A 20,619-nucleotide genomic window follows, 5' to 3' on the forward strand; every position below is an offset into this window, starting at 1 on the left:
GGCATCAATTGAGAGATTTATACCAAATAAATTAACAAAGGATGGAGCTGATCCTCGTTAGTACACAAATCGGGTCAGAACACTGTTGCAGGAACAACGAAACAAACATGAGAAATTTAAACATACGCAAAATCGCCAAGATTGGCGATCTTTTACAGAAGCTCGAAATTTAGCGCGGACTTCAATGCCAGATGCTTATAACAGTTTCCACAACGAAACTTTGTCTCGAAACCTGGCAGAAAATCCAAAGAGATTCTGGTCGTATCTGAAGTACGTTAGCAGCAAGAAACAATCAGTACCTTCTCTACACGATAGCAATGGAGATAATACCGAACACAGTGCTGCTAAAGCAGAGTTACTAAACACAGCCATCAGAAGTGCCTTCACGAAAGAAGACCAAGTAAATATTCCAGAATTGGAATCGAGAACAGACCTCAGATGTTAAGTCCCATAGTGCTCAGAGCCATTTGAACCATTTCGACCAAAGATAAGGGATCGTTAACAGCAACGTGCAGCGGAAGAGCTGTTGCCCCTGCATGATTTTCACTGTGTCTTCCCGCCTTCCATTTGGTCGTCGCCCTGGTCTTTTTACATCTCCTAGACTATATAAAATGAAGTCCGTACGATGTTTCTTAAAATAAAGCGATTATTGTAAGAACTTACACTTCAGAATATCTGACACTTTCTTCAAATGGTTCAAATGGCTCTGAGCACTATGGGACTTAACATCTGAGGTCATCAGTCCCCTAGAGTTTAAAAAAATGGTTCAAATGGCTCTGAGCACTATGGGACTCAACTGCTGAGGTCATCAGTCCCCTAGAACTTAGAACTACTTAAACCTAACTAACCTAAGAACATCACACACATCCATGCCCGAGGCAGGATTCGAACCTGCGACCGTAGCAGTCCCGCGGTTCCGGACTGAGCGCCTTAACCGCTAGACCACCGCGGCCGGCCCCTAGAGTTAGAACTACTCAAACCTAAATAACGTAAGGGCATTACACAAATCCATGCCCGAGGCAGGATTCGAACCTGCGACCGTAGCAGCAGCGCGGTTCCGGACTGAAGCGCCTAGAACCGCGCGGCCACAGGGGTCGGCTGACGGTGGGCGAGCGCAAGGCAGGTGAACGCAGCCAGCGAGCTTACCTCTGCAGCAGCTGCCCTGCTGGTGGATGGGCTGGTGGCAGAGGTTGCACGGTCGCGGCCGCTTGAACACTTTGCAGCGGAACGTGTGGCTCTGCGAGTCCGCATCCGGCTGCAACAACACAAACGGGAACGTCTCTTAGCAACGGGCACTCGTGCGCGGGATTGTTGCAAAGCCCTGTAAAAACATCAAGCCACTGTCCTGTCACATCAGTTGAGCATACTTCGTATCCACTCAATAAACTAGTCAAGAGGTTGACAGGCCAAATTCCTTGTAATTACACTTCCATGGCAAGTTCAGTCAAGAGGAACATACCACAAAACTGCTGACGCGTCTAAACAAATCCTTATTAATTGTAAATTAAAAAACTAAATTATGGTTGTTTTACAGTGTTCATTTATTTAGGCTTCCAACATTGCAAAAGATATTACACACGGATAGTGAAAAGCAAATTCATAGTAAATTCCATCTTTGACAATGCATTGTAACGTTATTGAAAACGTTAATGTCGAAATGTAAAAAATGGAAAGCGAACACGCCAGTAAAACATTAAGACTAAACATCGAAGAATCTCTCTCTCTCTCTCTCTCTCTCTCTCTCTCTCTCTCTCTCTCTGTGTGTGTGTGTGTGTGTGTGTGTGTGTGTGTGTTGGGTGCGAAGGTGACGTGGAAAATTAGAAGATCTATAAGGAATTACTTTCAGCAAAAGAAAAGCTATGTATGTGGTAAAACAACATAATCTATGTATGTGGTATAACAACATTTTGAATTAAATTAACCAAGACAATAAAATGCAATTGCCGGCCGCGGTGGTCTAGCGGTTCTAGGCGCTCAGTCCGGAACCGCGCGACTGCTACGGTCGCAGGTTCGAATCCTGCCTCGGGCACGGATGTGTGTGTTGTTCTTAGGTTAGTTAGGTTTAAGTAGTTCTAAGTTCTAGGGGACTTATGACCACAGCAGTTGAGTCCCATAGTGCTCCGAACCATTTGAACCAATAAAATACAATTAATATAAGACATGAGAATTGGGGAATGAATAGGTATTAAATATAGAAAGTGATGCAGTAACAGTGTAAAGGAAAGAACATAAAATTGTAACAGCAAATATATAAGCTAAATCATCTACATCAGGGATATGGACAACTGTCTCTTACTGTAAAAAGATGTACATAAAAAAAAGAACAGAATATATGAAGTACATTGACAGTCGTAATAAAATAAATGCTGGGTAAAGTGCCGGCCGTTGTGGCCGAGCGTTTCTAGGCGCTTCAGTCCGGAACCGTGCTGCTGCTAAGCTCGCAGGTTCGAATCCTGCCTCGGACATTGGTGTGTGTGCGTCCTTGGTGAGTTAGGTTTAAGTAGTTCTAAGTCTAGGGGACTGATGACCTCCGATGTTATGTCCCGTAGTGCTTAGAGCCTTTTGAACCATTTTAGTAAAATGGGGAATAGAATGAATGAGAGAGAGAGAGAGAGAGAGAGAGAGAGAGAGAGAGAGAGAGAGAGAGAGAGAGAGAGAGAGAGAGAGAGAGCGTGAAGGATTGGAGAAATGTGGGGCTTACATAAAGTTTAGAAGAAGCGTCGTACTAAGCTGTGTTAGGTCATTTTAAAATTAAATGTGCGCTCTTCGCAATATTTTTTATTGTTTAAAGAGTAAGTTTGTATCCGCTGCTTGCTAGTGGAGGACATGGTAATGTGACCGGTAGCTGTGGCCCTCAGTACATGATCAGCTAATGTGGAGTTAGAATTCTGTAACCTCTACTGCGTCCTCAGCTCGTGGTCTTGCGGTAGCGTTCTCGCTTCCTGCGCACGGGTTCGATTCCCGGCGGGGTCAGGGATTTTTCCTGCCTCGCGATGACTGGGTGTTGTTGTGTCGTCTGCATCATCATCATTCATCCCCATTACGGTCGGAGGAAGGCAATGGCAAACCATCTCCACTAGGACCTTGCCTAGTACGGCGGTGTTGGTCTCCCGCAACGTCTCCTACGCTCCTCGGAGTATGGGACCCCATCATCATCATCATCATCATCATCATCATCATCATCAACCTCCACTGCTGCATGCGTGATCCTTTTTGTGACGTTATGCATTAGTATTGCATCCTCTTTCAATACGGTACACAGTTAAGTTCTGATTATGATCTTGTAAGCCGAAGACAGGTTACCGAAGTAAATGAATACCATAGAAACTCTGTAACTGAGAGTTTTTCGTTTGTAACTATGAACTTTTTCTGCCAAGAAGCGACGAAACAATCAGGTAACAGGAATCCTTATTTGCAATGCTGATACGCTACAGATGATACAAAACACTTCGTCATAATGTTACACGGGATCATTTTCTGAGTTTACTCATTAAGCTAACATGTGGTTTTCCTAGTCCAAACCGTGTAATACAAATAATTTTTTTGCGCGAAATCAAGAACGCCATTCACAGGCGTTTTGAAGGAATTGGGGATACTAACTGCTGATTCCCAAAATATTAATTCCTTAATGAAAATTCTCATAAATAACTCATCTATTTTCAAACAAACTGCTTAATTCATAAAAACAAACAACGAGAATAATCTTCACAAACAATTTAAGTCATTTACTTGGGTCCAGAATGGTGTCCTCATTGAGAAACACACCTTTTCAAAAACTGTCATAAAAAGTTTCACTAATAATAAAGTTCAGTTTAAGACGAGCCTAAAGGATATACTGCCAACTTTTTCTACCCCATTCACAAATTTCTTAGAGGGATCGATTAACGTATATATATTGTTAATAATATGAAATAACGTAAGTGTTACGTAAAATTTGTTTCCTGCACACCTTCAATGTCGTAATGTGATCAAATGGCTTAATATGGCTCTAAGCACTATGGGACTTAACATCTGAGGTCACCAGTCTCCTATACTTAGAACTACGTAAGCCTAACTAACCTAAGGACATCACACACATCCATGCCCGAGGCAGGATTCGAACCTGCGTCCGTAGCAGCCTCGTGGTTCCGGACTGAAGCGCCTAGAACCGTTCGGCCACAACGGCCGGCTAATGTGATCAATGTAGACTGTTATCGTAAACTGATTTTCTGTTTAATGATGCATGGCTGCAACAGCCTAAAAATGTAGCTCAGGACGTTGTACATTTGCATGTTTTGTGACAAGATTGTTATTCCCTCCTGAATGTTTCAGTGAATTTGACTTATTCCGTGCCCAACAGGAACTCTTCACTTAGCATCTGTGAAAGATTCGGCATCATATCTCATATCTCTCTCTCTTTCTTTAAAAAAAAATTGTGTTATCTATTCTTGCACTTTGTGGGTCACCTCACTGTGTATCTGTGTAACATAATGTGTATCTAATCTAATCTCATTTCATCTCATACTTCGGATGCTGCTGTGCTTGATATCAGCTACACCTCAAATCATTTAATCACCTAAAGTCGTTAATACACTTTTGAGCAAACACAACAAGTAAACACTATCACCCGACAGGAAAAGTGTAGTGTCAACGATAACACCCACAACTGTACTGCGAATCGGAATTTGGCTTATGCTAAGTCTGAACAAAGAAAGGGCTCTTTATGACTTGTGCAGTTGATGCTGTTACGTTGCCCACGCATATATTTTACAGTGTATCGGTTAATACGAAATAGCATTAGTAAAGAAATACAGAGAAAAATGACCTAAGACAGCTCACTCTGACCACTAATGCTGTCACATTGAGAGTCCTGGGCATTCAGTGGGCCCATACCGTGAATAATGCCAGGGTCCCTAAGTATTTAATTCATTTATTTAGTCATCAAATCCCGTGGCACTAATCGAGCCAAGGCAAATTGGTTATTGAGCGACTCAGACTGCTACTTAGAAACAAAGAAAACCCGAAAGAATCTGAATGAGTTTACGAATAAATAACATATTCCTTAAAAACTTTCTGAACTACTGAGAATTCCAGTACAGAATAAAAGAAATGTGCCACGAGAAACTATTTTAATTTAAGTTTGAAGACTTTAAGTTTATGACTCGATCGTTTTAGTCTATTCCAGATGAATAACGCATTAACTATGGTATAATGGTTAAGGAAGCGCTTTCCAAGTGCAAATCATTTTTACCGTTTAGCGTTTAATGAATGAATTTTGCAGTTTCTTCTGAATGTGTCTTCGGTATGTAGGTTCACAAACATTTGCAAAGTAAACTTCGATCAACTAAGTAATCATTCAACTTGTGACAGTTCTTAATTTATGATGACAGTTGCAGACAGGGTGTAAGGTTCGCATTTACTGTGTGTGTGAAGTACCTGTCAAGGCAGCAGACAGGAAAGCAGGAAAACAGGAAGACAAGCAAATGCGAGGATTTTCGAACCATATCCTTTCATGTTTTTGGGGTATTCTCAAGTGAAAGTTGTACAGTGGTCGTAATGAAAAATTTCACAGTGCAGAAAACAGAACCAGGCACAACGCGTTTGGATATCCGTACTGCTACGCTACAGAAGAAGTGAAAAGAGACTTGATGATGTAAGAAGTAAGCTCTCCCTCGGCGAGACTGCTTGCGTATCCGAATGGCTCCCAGAAGTGGCGCCAAGAAGAAAGTTAACGTTTTTCGGGTGTTACTTCAGCAACGTTTCCGCCCCCCCCCCCTTCTCCTCCTCCCAGTACCCACCCCCCATCCCCGCTACCCGGGGAACTTGCAGAAACTACCTGCCGAGGAGAGAAATCTCGTCCCACTGAAAGCAAAAGAAACGAAATATAGAAAAAAGCAGAAGACATTTCCACCGGTAAAACTCGAAGAGGTGGTTAAGGAAGTTCATGTGCAACTACGTCAGAACGGAATCTATAACGTTATCAGACTGTTAGTGGAGAAGGGAAATTTTCCACAAGGTATCAGCACCAGAGCTAGAAGTAGCAGTAGCAGTTAAGGTGTCAGGCAATTCCAACACCTTCCATGAGAACCCTGACATGATAAGCAAATCCAGTAGTATGTCACATAGCTCCCAATAAATCCTGACATTAAATTAACCAAAGTAACACGAGTAACGAGTGAGCAAATGGAATACCACAGACTAACACAAGAATGCCTAAATGCATGTCGTACCTTCCCACCGTCAAACAGACGCAGTTCCGAGGGGAGAAATGAGAACAGAAGCCGAGAGCAGAACCGTGTTAAGCTAGAAGGCCCTACGATAAGGGACGGACACCCACGTCGCCAGGCAACCGCCAGGACCACCGCCCAGCCCATCTTACAAGATAGAGCCCTCCAGAAGAACGGTATAGATCTTACGATAACACTAAAAGGGCCACACCGGCTGCAAGTTTTAGCGTGAGACTTTTTCGCTTCTCTGTTACGTTGCAAACGTTAAAAACATTACCCCACCACGAAAATTATAACGTTTCTCATTGGGTAGACCGAATTTCTGTAGGCAGAGCTTAATGTTAACATTGAGACCCTGATTGGTCAGATAAAAATAGAGCAGGATAGTTTTTTTTAAAACCAACTTCGGTAAACTGTAGGAAGAAGAAGTTAGGTGAGAGTTGCTTCAGAGACGGCGAGCTGTATGAAGCTGCGCCGCCCGCCGCCCCCTGACGCTGCCTAACTAACGACAAGGTAATGAAAGCACACGATGCCGCATAACAGAACATAAAGCTTCACTCAGAACAGCAGAAGTCTCATCTGTTACATCCCCTTTTTACGTAATACTAGTGTCGATCGTCAGTTAAATCTCATGGGGTTAACATTTGCTATTTGAAGTAAAAATTTGAAACGAGATGATTTTTCTGTTATATAATTATTGAGAAGCCACATCAGCAACTGTAATTTACGACAAGTTAGATAAGTAATTAAAGATAATTGAGGGTCACTGTAGACCATTTTGATAGTTTTCTCTTTTATGAAACTTAATTTAAACCTAGATTATAGATGTGATATGGCATAGCTCTCCCCCCCCCCCCCCCCATGAACCATGGACCTTGCTGTGATACAGATAGCCGTACCGTAGGTGCAACCACAACGGAGGGGTATCTGTTGAGAGACCAGACAAACGTGTGGTTCCTGAAGAGGGGCAGCAGCCTTTTCAGTAGTTGAAGGGGCAACAGTCTGGATGATTGACTGATCTGGCCTTGGAACATTAACCAAAACGGCCTTGCTGTGCTGGTACTGCCAACGGCTGAAAGCAAGGGGAAACTACGGCAGTAATTTTTTCCGAGGGCATGCAGCTTTACTGTATGATTAAATGATGATGGTGTCCTCTTGGGTAAAATATTCCGGAGGTAAAACAGTCCCCCATCCGGATGTCCGGACGGGGACTACTCAAGAGGATGTCGTTATCAGGAGAAAGAACTGGTGTTCTACGGTTCGGGGCGTGGAATGTCAGATCCCTTAATAGTAGGTTAAAGTTAGATATCGTGGGAATTAGTGAAGATCGGTGGCAGGAGGAACAAGACTTTTGGTCAGGTGACTACAGGGTTATAAACACAAAATCAAGTAGGGGTAATGCAGGAGTAGGTTTAATAATGAATAGGAAAATAGGAATGCGGGTAAGCTGCTACAAACAGCATAGTGAACGCATTACTGTGGCCAAGATAGGTACGAAGCCCACACCTACTACAGTAGTACAAGTTTATATGCCAACTAGCTCTGCAGATGACGAAGAAATTGAAGAAATGTATGATGAAATAAAAGAAATTATTCAGATAGCGAAGGGAGATGAAAATTTAATAGTCATGGGTGACTGGAATTCGAGTGTAGGAAGAGGGATAGAAGGAAATGTAGTAGGTGGATATGGATTGGGGCTAAGAAATGAAAGAGGAAGCGGCTTGGTAGAATTTTGTACAGAGCACAACTTAATCATAGCTAACACTTGGTTTAAGAATCGTGAAAGAAGGTTGGATACATGAAAGAACCCTGGAGATACTAAAAGATATCAGATAGATTATATAATGGTAAGGCAGAGATTTAGGAAACAGGTTTTAAATTGTAAGACATTTCCAGGGGCAGATGTGGACTCTGACCACAATCTATTGGTTATGACCTGTAGATTAAAACTGAAGAAACTGCAAAAAGGTGGGACCTGGATAAACTCAAAGAACCAGAGGTTGTACAGAGTTTCAGGGAGAGCATAACGGAACAATTGACAGGAATGGGGGAAAGAAATACAGTAGAAGAAGAATGGGTAGCTTTGAGGGGTGAAGTAGTGAAGGCAGCAGAGGATGAAGTAGGTAAAAAGACGAGGGCTAGTAGAAATCCTTGGGTAACAGAAGAAATATTGAATTTAATTGATGAAAGGAGAAAATATAAAAATGCAATAAATCAAGCAAGCAAAAAGGAATACAAACGTTCAAAAATGAGATCGATGGGAAGTGCAAAATGGCTAAGCAGGGATGGCTAGAGGATAAATGTAAGGATGTAGAGGCTTATCTCGCTAGGGGTAAGATAGATACTGCCTACAGCAAAATGAAAGACACCTTTGGAGATAAGAGAACTACTTGTATGAACATCAAGAGCTCAGATGGAAACCCAGTTCTAAGCAAAGAAGGGAAAGCAGAAAGGTGGAAGGCGTATATAGAGGCTCTATACAAGGGTGATGTACTTGAGGACAATATTATGGAAATGGAAGAGGATGTAGATGAAGATGAAATGGGAGATATGATACTGCGTGAAGAGTTTGACAGAGCACTGAAAGACCTGAGTCGAAACAAGGCCCCCGGAGTAGACAACATTCCATTGGATCTACTGACGGCCTTGGGAGAGCCAGTCCTGACAAAACTCTACCATCTGGTGAGCAAGACGTATGAAACAGGCGAAATACCCTCAGACTTCAAGAAAAATATAATAATTCCAATCCCAAAGAAAGCAGGTGTTGACAGATGTGAAAATTAGCGAACTATCAGTTTAATAAGCCACAGCCACAGCTGCATGTATGGAAGTGAAACGTGGAAAATAAATAGTTTGGACAAGAAGAGAATAGAAGCTTTCGAAATGTGGTGCTACAGAAGAATGCTGACGATTAGATGGGTAGATCGCATAACTAATGAGGAAGTATTGAAGAGGATTGGGGAGAAGAGAAGTTTGTGGCACAACTTGACCAGAAGAAGGGATCGGTTGGTAGGACATGTTCTGAGGCATCAAGGGATCACCAGTTTGGTATTGGAGGGCAGCGTGGAGGGTAAAAATCGTAGAGGGAGACCAAGAGATGAACACACTAAGTGGATTCAGAAGGATGTAGATTGCAGTAGGTACTGGGAGATGAAGACGCTTGCACAGGAGAGCTGCATCAAACCAGTGTCAGGACTGAAGACCACAATAACAAGAACATGGCATAGCTCATCCTTCGATGCATTGTAGAACTTGGAAACCCATTCAGGGAATATTCGTTCACATTTTTGTTGAACACAGTTGGTTTTTACCATCCTGTATTAAAACATTTCCTTTTATCAATAGTTCAATTTATAAACAATGTTTTGTGAGTTCAATAAAATTTCCAATGGTAAACATAACTGCTTTTTCGATGTTATTTTACCAGCTAACTAAAAATAGGAAAGCCTTGAACGCCTTCCACTAAATTTAGTTAGTATTAAGATTCTTTTACAGGGAGTGTAGTGGAGCTGACGCTAAGATCATTTAGTATTTGGTTATATCATCGCTAGTCTCACTGAACTCTTCTGAATTCTACATGTCATGTGTGGTCTGGTGTCTCCTTACCAGCAACAGGTCCCTGGTTCAGACTAGTCAATTCCCTAAAAAACACACTGAGAGCGTCGTTGCGCGAAAGTGGTAGGGAGACACGACTTAGAACAAACAGACATCACGCAGAATGTTAGAATAGTAGTAGTGGTGGTAAGTCTTTTCATCCATGGATCACTTTTACGAGGATATTGCGCATTTCATGGTAATTCGATTTAAGAACAACAAAAATAACATAAACCATATGTACAGTTATTTACATATTTACAGTTCTAGTGTGACAGGGAAGGGACCGGTAGTTGTCTGTGACCTAGTAGTAGAAACCACGCTGGCATTTGCGAGAGATAGTTTCGGGAAATCATGGGAAACCACAATCGTAATAGCCAGATGAAGATTGGGACTTCAGCCCTCCCTAATACAACGCCATTCCGCTTTAAACAGTGCTACTTCATTCGGTTTATCACTGCTGTAGAATACTGTTTGCCTAGGTGTTCACTTAATAACGGTAAAGGCCAGTGCGAAACTGTACATTAATTTCTCACTGCCAGTCACTCCATGCACTATACGCTCTTTATACAAACGTTATTTCACAATGTAACGCTACACACACTATCAGTCAGCTGACATCAGCACCATAATAGCGACGTTTGGTTTACATTCTAAAGCCTATACTGAGTTGTGAGACCTGAGTTTCTCCCGGCGTATAGAATGTTCCGATAACTTACGGGAATGGAGCCGGATGACGAAGTCGACAGTCGCCGATACTTCAACAGGAGCGCACTCAGCCAGTTTCAAAGCAAAACTGCAGCAAGTAAACACTGTGCAAGGTAATTTAAAACCTCAATTTTCAGAGAAATTCGGGAAAGATAAACACACACACACACACACACACACACACACACACACACACACACACACACACACACCGACGCACGCACGCACGCGCACACACACACACATTCACACTGTGAAAACTACCGCTGTCACAAGCTAAAATGACTGACATCATAGGTATCTACAATAAGATTAATAGTCAGCGGGTGAGGTAGCGTAAACTTTCTCCTCCTGTTTTTTGACAAGGTAGCGAGCAGGATGCCATGCTGAATTTAAGCAAAACCCAGCATCTCTATTTATAAGTTTACTTGTTAATTTAATTTCAACAGCTTTGTTAAAAATCAGTAACTGGAAGGCATGTCAAAATCACCGGGTTGTTATATTCCTACTTTCGCCCGAGTTGCGCATCATACCAATTATCCCACCGCCAATCGCATTAAGAAATGCACTGGCTTATCTCTTGTTCTGGAAAGGATACATTTAACTCGTTCACCGTTGGATTTTGATTCCAAGGATTTGTTTCGGGTCGATTTAATGCTCTCTTCAAAAATTTCGGCTTTTACTTGGGACTGGCTGGACGGTGCTTTATGGTCGCAGTCTCCTAGGATGCTTAGTGCAAATGATTTGGAAACAGAGAGGAGAAGTTATTGATCTCGTAGGAAGTGAATAAGCTCGCAATCATTAAGGATTCAATTTCAGAACACCGTATTTCCCAATAGTTCAACCTTATTCGGAGAGGTGTTTTACTGTGGTTTTATATCTTTGAACGTCAACGATTACACGCTACTACTCTATGTGTATTACTCCTTTCCAGCATCTCCCAGCTCCTGTGTTCTATGTTTCGCTATCAGAGATGAGCACTCGTAAAAACTCGTTCTGACAATAGCCAAACAAACATTTTAACTATAATGAGTGACATGTGCGGGACAGCGCTTGTTTCATTTTATGTTTTGATGCATACAAAAAAATCAACTGTTGCTCGTTGCTACTACTAGATATAAACTGCACAAAGTCTGGTCTTTACTAACAGGGAGAAAACACAAGATAACAAATGTTTCTCGAGACTTATAGGAAATTCATTTGCCCCACCTGGAATGCGTGCAGGCTTCTCGCAATTCTTACCCCATCAGCATCAAAGGTTCGCTCTGTGGTGACTACTCGGTCGTTGTACTGCTTTTGGCTGCTTCCTGGTAATCAATGTCTTGGCCCCTGCACTGGCCTTTTATATACTGGTTTTTCAGGGGCCCTTGTGTGCGTTTCTCCCATAGAGATGTTTTCTCTGACTCTTACCAAGGTCTCCCTAAAGATTCTTCCAGAAACTTACAGAAGATTCTCGAACATGCTGGCTGTGTGACAGCTTTTGGTATCCGAGGGTGTTGTCGTTGGCTAGTCATCGAAGCACCGCCACCTCCTTAGCACGTTGTCAGCGAGTCTGGCTTCATACGTAGCGCTGGCCCACGGTCTCATGTACGCCCGATACCAGACTTCTGCGTAGTCTTTCATATTACTCTAAATAAAATTTCTTTTCTCTCAGCCATGACAGTTTTTATATCAATAAAATTCGATAGCGATGACAACATAACTGGTTGTGAAATATCCTCACACAGCGTAATAGAAACAACCAGAGCTTTGAGAAGATCTTTGCAATGAGCTCGACTGCTATTTTTGGTTATCATTCTTATGGTTCTTTCCTGTAGTTTGGAAACTGTGTTCAGGGACAGCAAGGTACGAGTATCTTAACTGGTCTTTAAGAGAAACACTCTCTGAATTAAAGAAATAAATATATATTTATTTATAGTTTGAGACAATTAGTCTTACATATTCCTCTCCATAGAAGAAACTTTCGTGAAAGAAGTAACAACATAGACTTAACTCTAAAGCATCTGATAAGCCAAATCTGACAACAAAGTGATAAAAAAGTTTTGTGTATTACTGGCGGGAACAGTCCAGTCCACTCGCCATAAAATAGCAACTGATTTAAGTGTGGCTCAGGGTTTCTTATGAAGGGAAGTGTGCCCATTTTCATAAAATGGAAAATGTTTTCTGAAATAAGACGTGCACCAATACCACCAAACGACAACCATTGATGACTACATTTGGACGGAGGTTTTCAATCTTGGAACTGGTGGGTTTATAAAGTAACACAAACACTTCGATATGGATTAAGCAACAGGCGTAAATGTGTGCACTGTGCAAGTTTCTAAACACTTTTCTAACAGTACCTACTTCTAAGAAGACTGATCTCCTACAAAGATATGATTTTGGGGACAAGAAGCAGAAAGAAAGGTTGTAAAACTATATGCATGTGAAGCATTATGATCTAGGTTGCCAGTCAAAGAGTGTAAGAACACTCGCTGAAAAATGAAGCGAGAATCTACAAGAGTTAGTCCTTAGGAGTTCCCTTGTTCAACGCACTCTATGGATTTGTCACCGTCGCCTGTGAGCTCTACTCGGCAGATAAAGAGCCTTATAAGATACGTGACGTGGGTGCGGGATATTTTGCGCCGTGAGCGGAAGAAGAACTGTCATTTTGCAGGGGACGTGACTTCCTGACTGCAGTTTCGCAGCGGTAAAAGAAATGTGTCACCTCACACTGACCGATGACACGAACCAGGGGCTACTGACACTCCGCGACGATCGTTACTCGACGTTTGTAGCCTCTTCAAAAATTAAAATTATTTCGGCGTTACAGATCATTTTCGTGTGATATAGGAAGCTGCCATTTGGCATCTGATGTACTCATGAATGAGCGAGTGTTTGAATATCAAAATATGTGACATAAAGGGCTGTATCTCTTCAAGTAATTGATTTAGAAGCTTAAATTTTTTATACCGCCAAGGAACCGTAGACCTTAGTATTTGACATCAGTTTCGACGCTGAGAAAAAGGCGTTATAAGAGACGAACAGGCCGACAGATTGGATTGGATTGGATTGTTTGGGGAAGGAGACGAGACAGCGAGGTCATCGGTCTCATCGGATTAGGGATGGATGGGGAAGGAAGTTGGCCGTGCCCTTTCATAGGAACCATGCCGGCATTGGTCTGGAGCGATTTAAGGAAATTACGGAAAACGTACATCACAATAGCCGAACGCGGGATTGAACCGTCGTCCTCCCGAATGCGAGAGGCCGACAGACATACAATAAATAGCAATAAATAATTTGTTGTGTGACATACTTACACTTGCTGGAAAACACCCAAAATGGACCTCCAAGGAAACGATGGAAACATCGAACACTAACAGTCACTAAGCAGTTGGACCAGACAGCGTTCAAAGATGACCATAGAGGCGGCCAGCGATAGAGTATCATCTGCAGTAGATATTTCCTCCGTTGTGTCTGACAGACACATCGCAATGTGGTTCTTTCATCATTTCTCTGATGAATTTTGCACAGCGACTGCCAAATAGGAGGAACAAAGTTAGAACAGGTGGACGGTTTCAAGTACTTAGGATGCATATTCTCACAGGATGGCAACATAGTGAAAGAACTGGAAGCGAGGTGTAGCAAAGCTAATGCAGTGAGCGCTCAGCTACGATCTACTCTCTTCTGCAAGAAGGAAGTCAGTACCAAGACTAAGCTATCTGTGCACCGTTCAATCTTTCGACCAACTTTGTTGTATGGGAGCGAAAGCTGGGTGGATTCAGGTTATCAACAAGGTTGAGGTTACGGATATGAAAGTAGCTAGGATGATTGCAGGTACTAGTAGATGGGAACAATGGCAGGAGGTTGTCCACAATGAGGAAATCAAAGAAAAACTGGGAATGAACTCTATAGATGTAGCAGTCAGGGCACACAGGCTTAGATGGTGGGGTCATGTTACACGCATGGGAGAAGCAAGGTTACCCAAGAGACTCATGGGTTCAGCAGTAGAAGGTAGGAGGAGTCGGAGCAAACCAAGGAGAACGTACCTGGATTCGGTTAAGAATGATTTTGAAGTAATAGGTTTAATATCAGAAGAGGCACCAATGTTAGCACTGAATAGGGGATCATGGAGGAATTTTATAAGGGGGCTATGCTCCAGACTGAACGCTGAAAGGCATAATCAGTCTTAAATGATGATGATGATGATGATGATGATAATGATGATGAAAAATAAATGAGCTGTTGTATGTTAAACTTCATGTTTAGAAAATACTCAAATTTTATAGTTAATTACCTCAATCTTTACCAAAGATTTTAATAGATTTGGAAAATTCTAGAGTTTCATACACCTGTAAGTGTGGTTTGTATGCTGTACAAAATTCATCGAAGAACTTCTCTTACTTATGAGGAAAAGAGTACCTATAGTAACAAATGCAGTAAATAGTAAGTGAAAAATAATAATGAGTTTTCACATGTAAAAAATTTATTTTGCTATGTTTTTGAACTTCCACTGCTGTAAGTGTGAATACTGAATCCTTCCTGGTCATACTGACAAAATTTTATGAATTTGTTTGCAAAGTATAGACAGTGCAAATTAAAATTTCCTGTGGTGCTTCTCTCGTTCCAAGTCGGCCCGTTTTTCGTCCTACCCGCCTTAAGATAGTTCGGCCAATTTCATATAAATATGCCATATAGGGCTGAAAAATAATATGTGGTGGCAGTTAGGGCCTTCAAATTATCGCCTTTACGGGACAGATTCAAAAAAACATTTGACTGCAAAAATTAACAGTGGATTTAAAGTAGTACCCATCATTACTATAGCTACTGCATGCCGTTAGGAGCTGCCATAAAAGACACAACTGCTTCACAATCGAAACAAAATGTTCTTTCCTATGCGCGTTTCCAAGAGGAACGTAGAGTAAGGTGGTCATGGGTACGATACTCAGAAAGCTACAAACAGTGTCCATATATGTGTGTGTATAAATCATTTATAAAGTTCTCCTATAGCCTACGAAGAACAGAATAACTTGAAAACAAAGAGCGTCTAAAATGGCAAAGGAATTGTTGAAAACTACAGAATGTCCTTTAATACAGCATACGTTTAGCTATTTGCCTGATTGTTTTCCCGAAAAATCTGCTCACTGGGTGACTGTACATGCTAACAACAAATCTGACGTGATTCGTGAGCCCACAGACGAAACCAGCAAACCACAGGAAGCTGATTCAGACAATACAGTGAGAGAAATATCCTCCACTATGGAGAAAAAAGTACACACTGACTTTCGAGACATAGACGGAAAGAAACAACGTTCAACTAGTTTACTTTTAAATGACGTATTTAACTATGCTGCAATTTTTTGGAAGTCAGAAAAATGTGTTGTCCTGACCACTCATGTAACAAACAATTATTATTATTATTATTGTGGTCTTCAGTCCTGAGACTGGTTTGATGCAGCTCTCCGTGCTACACTATCCTGTGCAAGTTTCTTCATCTCCCAGTACCTACTGCAACCTACATCATTCTGAATCTGCTTATTGTATTCACCTCTTGGTCTCCCTCTACGATTTTTACCCTTCACGCTGCCCTCCAGTGCTAAATTTGTGATCCCTTGATGCCGCAGAACACGTCCTACCAATCCTTCTTCTTGTGAAGTTGTGCCAGAAATTCCTCTTCTCCCCAATTCTATTCTATACCTCCTCATTAGTTATGTGATCTACCCATCTAATCTTCAGCATTCTTCTGTAGCACCACATTTCGAAAGCTTCCATTCTCTTCCTGTCCAAACTATTTATCGTCTATGTTTCACTTTCATACATGGCTACACTCCATACAAATACTTTCAGAAAAGACTTCCTGACACTTAAATCTATACTCGATGTTAACAAATTTCTCTTCTTCTGAAACGCTTTCCTTGCCATTGCCAGTCTACATTTTATATCCTCTCTACTTCGACCATCATCAGTTATACTGCTCCCCAAATAGCAGAACTCCTTTACTACTTGAAGTGTCTCATTTCCTTATCTAATTCCCTCAGCATCACCCGACTTAATTCGACTACATTCCATTATCCTCGTTTTGCTTTTGTTGATGTTCATCTTATATACTCCTCTCAAGACACTGTCCATTCCATTCAACTGCTCTTCCAAGTCCTTTGCTGTCTCTGACAGAATTACAATGTTATCGGCGAACCTCAAAGTTTTTATTTCTTCTCCATAAATTTTAATACCTACTCCGAATTTTTCTTTTGTTTCCTTTACTGCTTGCTCAATATACAGATTGAATAACATCGGTGAGAGGCTACAACCCTGTCTCACTCCCTTCCCAACCACTGATTCCCTTTCATGTCCCTCGACTCTTATAACTACCACCTGGTTTCTGTACAAATTGTAAATAGCCTTTCGCTCCCTGTATTTTACCCTTGACACTTTTAGAATTTGGAAGAGAGTATTCCAATCAACATTGTCACAAGCTTTCTCTAAGTCTACAAATGCTAGAAACGTAGGTTTGCCTTTCCTTACTCTTTCTTCTAAGATAAGTCGTAAGGTCAGTATTGCCTCACGTGTTCCAATATTTCTACGGAATCCAAACTGATCTTCCCCGAGGTCCGCTTCTACCAATTTTTCCACTCGTCTGTACAGAATTCGCGTTAATATTTTGCAGCTGATAGTGCGGTATTTTTCACGTCTGTCAATACCTGCTTTCTTTGGGATTGGAATTATTATATTCTTCTTGAAGTCTGAGGGTATTTCGCCTGTCTCATACATCTTCCTCACCAGATGGTAGAATTTTGTCAGGACTAGCTCTCCCGAGGCCGTCAGTATTTTTAATGGAATGTTGTCTACTCCCAGGACCTTGTTTCGGCTCAGGTCTCTCAGTGCTCTGTCAAACTCTTCGCGCAGTGTCGTATCTCCCATTTCATCTTCATTTAGATTCTCTTCCATTTCTACAATATTGTCCTCAAGTACATCGCCCTTGTATAGACCCTCTATATACTCCTTCCACCTTTCTGCTTTCCCTTCTTTGGTTAGAAGTGGGTTTCCATCTGAGCTCTTGATATTCATACAAGTGGTTCTCTTTTCTCCAAAGGTCTCTTTAATTTTCCTGTAGGCAGTATCTATCTTAGCCCTAGTGAGGTAAGCCTCTACGTCCTTACATTTGTCCTCTATCCATCCCTGCTTAGCCATTTTGCACTTCCTGTCGATCTCATTTTTTAGACGTTTGTATTCCTTTTTGCCTGCTTCATTTACTGCATTTTTATATTTCCTCCTTTCATCAATTAAATTCAATATTTCTTCTGTTATCCAAGGATTTCTACTAGCCCTCGTCTTTTTACCTACTTGATCCTTTGCTGCCTTCACTACTTCATCCCTCAAAGCTACCCATTCTTCTTCTACTGTATTTCTTTCCCCCACTGCTGTCAATTGCTCCCTTATGCTCTCCCTGAAACTCTGTACAATCTCTGGTTTAGTCAGCTTATCCAGGTCCCATCTTCTTAAATTCCCACCTTTCTGCAGTTTCTTCAGTTTTAATCTGCAGTTCATAACCAATAGATTTTGGTCAGAGTCCACATCTGCCCCTGGAAATGTCTTACAATTTAAAACCTGGTTCCTAAATCTCTGTCTTACTATTATATAATCAATCTGATACCTTTTAGTATCTTCGGGATTCTTCCATGTATACAACCTTCTTTTATGATTCTTGAACCAAGTGTTAGCTATGATTAAGTTATGCTCTGTGCAAAATTCTACCAGACGGCTTCATGTTTCATTTCATAGCTCCAATCCATATTCACCTACTATGTTTCCTTCTCTCCCTTTTTTACACTAGAATTCCAGTCACCCATGACTATTAAATTTTCGTCTCCCTTCACTACCTGAATAATTTCTTTTATCTTATCATATATTTCTTCAATTTCTTCATCATCTGCAGAGCTAGTTGGCATATAAACTTGGTCTACTGTAGTAGGCGTGGGCTTCGTGTCTATCTTGGCCACAATAATGCGTTCAATATGCTGTTTGTAGTAGCTTATCCGCACGCCTATTTTTTTTGTTCATTATTAAACCTACTCGTGCAATACCTCTAACTGATTTTGTATTTATAAGCCTGTATTCACCTGACCAAAAGTCTTGTTCCTCCTGCCATTGAACTTCACTAATTCCCACTATATGTAACTTTAACCTATCAATTTCTCTTTTTAAATTTTCTAACCTACCTGCCCGATTAAGGGATCTGACATTCCACGCTCCGATCCGAAGAACGCCAGTTTTCTTTCTCCTGATAACGACATCCTCTTGAGTAGTCCCCGCCCGGAGATCCGAATGGCGGACTATTTTACCTCCGGAATATTTTACCCAAGAGGACGCCATCATCATTTATTCATACAGTAAAGCTGCATGCCCTAGGGAAAAAGTATGGCCGTAGTTTCCCCTTGCTTTCAGACGTTTGCAGTACCAGCACAGCAAGGCCGTTTTGGTTATTGTTACAAGGCCAGATCAGTCAATCATCCAGACTGTTGCCCCTGCAACTATTGAAAAGGCTGCTGCCCCTCTTCAGGAACCATACGCTTGTGTGGCCTCTCAATAGATACCCCTCCGTTGTGGTTGCACCTACGGTACGGCCATCTGTATCGCTGAGGCACGCAAGCCTCCCCACCAACGGCAAGGTCCATGGTTCATGGTTATTATTAAGAAAACATATTTTTTATTGTCATTATCGTTATTTTTAAAATTCTGGGCTTCTGTGGGATCTTAAAAGCAGAGGTAACAAACAACCATGTCTGAGGGGTGGGAGGGAAGACACTAACAAACTGTAAAACCTGTGATGTAATTAAGAGTAATACGTATCATGAAATCTACGACAGAAGCGAGTACCGTTTTCGTCACATACATTTAAACAGACACTTTGTATTAAAAATAGGTCTTCATAGGTTGTGAATTACCTATTCACTGAATCCGTACGTAGATTTTATGAGGTTAGAATTAACTGTAATATAACATCGTAATTTTGTAAAGTCATTTGCATGAATAATTTATGCAAACTTTTATAATATTTAAATGCCAGTTTATGAAAAAAAAATATTTAAACATTCCTATTGAATATCTGCCACAATCACTAAATTCATTGATATACATGTACAACAGAATCTGTGTGCTGCTTACTCACACTTGGCGTGAAGAGTTGGTGTATGATGGGCTGTTGGAAAGACAGCTGTAAATTGTAGCATTGCTTAGCTGTTGGAAGAACACTCCTGTCGAATCTTTTGTGAGATATGTTTTGTGAGCCAAACACCTACGAATTTATGAATACAGAGGATTCAATGAAGAAACTATTTTATTTAATATTTCGTAAACCGTCGTCTCAACAAGTCTGGAGACAATATATTTATTCGAGTAGAAAGTGTCCGAGATCGTCATACCCCTGAAAAGAAGACATCCAACTAAGTAAAAGAATTATGTCTGAGTGAAGTAAACAAGCAACACAGTTACACTTCTGTCAGAAAATGACGAAAATCCGTTTAGCGAGTACGTCACTATATAGACTTTATTGAAGAGGTGTGTTGCAACATCAGTCCCCAGAAGTTGGATCTGTAATTGCCTACTGGTAGCTTGTTTCCGTATCGTAAGGCGCTTATGGAAGATGGCACGTGTGTACGTTACCTGTGACACTTTGTACATTGCACAGAGATTCGTAACACATACTGAACACATACTGAAAAAAATGCTACTAACTTGTGTACGTTTCACTTTTTTTTAAATACTGTAAAAAGTGATTTTTCCTTTGTGTCTTTAACGCACAGTGACCTGAAAGGGTGCGAGAAAAAAAGTAAAGAGAGTAAGTAATTAAAATTGTTTTTTTCTTGTCGGTTTAAGAGAGCCAAGGGCAGCTATCTTTAGATCATTGAGTGAATATGATTCGTTCCAAACCCAATGCCGTAGACATCATGAAAGATAATAATGCTACCAACTACTGACATTCACTAACAATAAAGTCGCTGTGAGACCGCACAGTAGCACTTAAAAATAGATGACCTTGTGTGGTGACGAAGTAAGAGGTCAATTTCCATCTATTCTCAGCTCGTGACTGCGACGCTACACGCAAATCAGATTTCAATACCCTAATGTCACTGAT

At 41.2% G+C, this 20,619-nt stretch overlaps 1 protein-coding gene across 1 annotated transcript in view; it reads right to left on the reverse strand.

The window, feature by feature from the left end:
• The window catches only part of LOC126272437 (tensin), a 2,382,193-nt gene that overhangs the window by 1,217,747 nt on the left and 1,143,827 nt on the right, over window positions 1–20,619 (reverse strand). Inside the window, exon 2 of the mRNA XM_049975310.1 lies at window positions 1,147–1,255. Coding sequence (XP_049831267.1) covers window positions 1,147–1,255 — 109 coding nt within the window. The remainder of the gene's footprint in view (window positions 1–1,146; window positions 1,256–20,619) is intronic.

The sequence above is a fragment of the Schistocerca gregaria genome, chromosome 5 (assembly GCF_023897955.1).
Source record: "Schistocerca gregaria isolate iqSchGreg1 chromosome 5, iqSchGreg1.2, whole genome shotgun sequence".
NCBI classification, from domain to species: domain Eukaryota; kingdom Metazoa; phylum Arthropoda; class Insecta; order Orthoptera; family Acrididae; genus Schistocerca; species Schistocerca gregaria.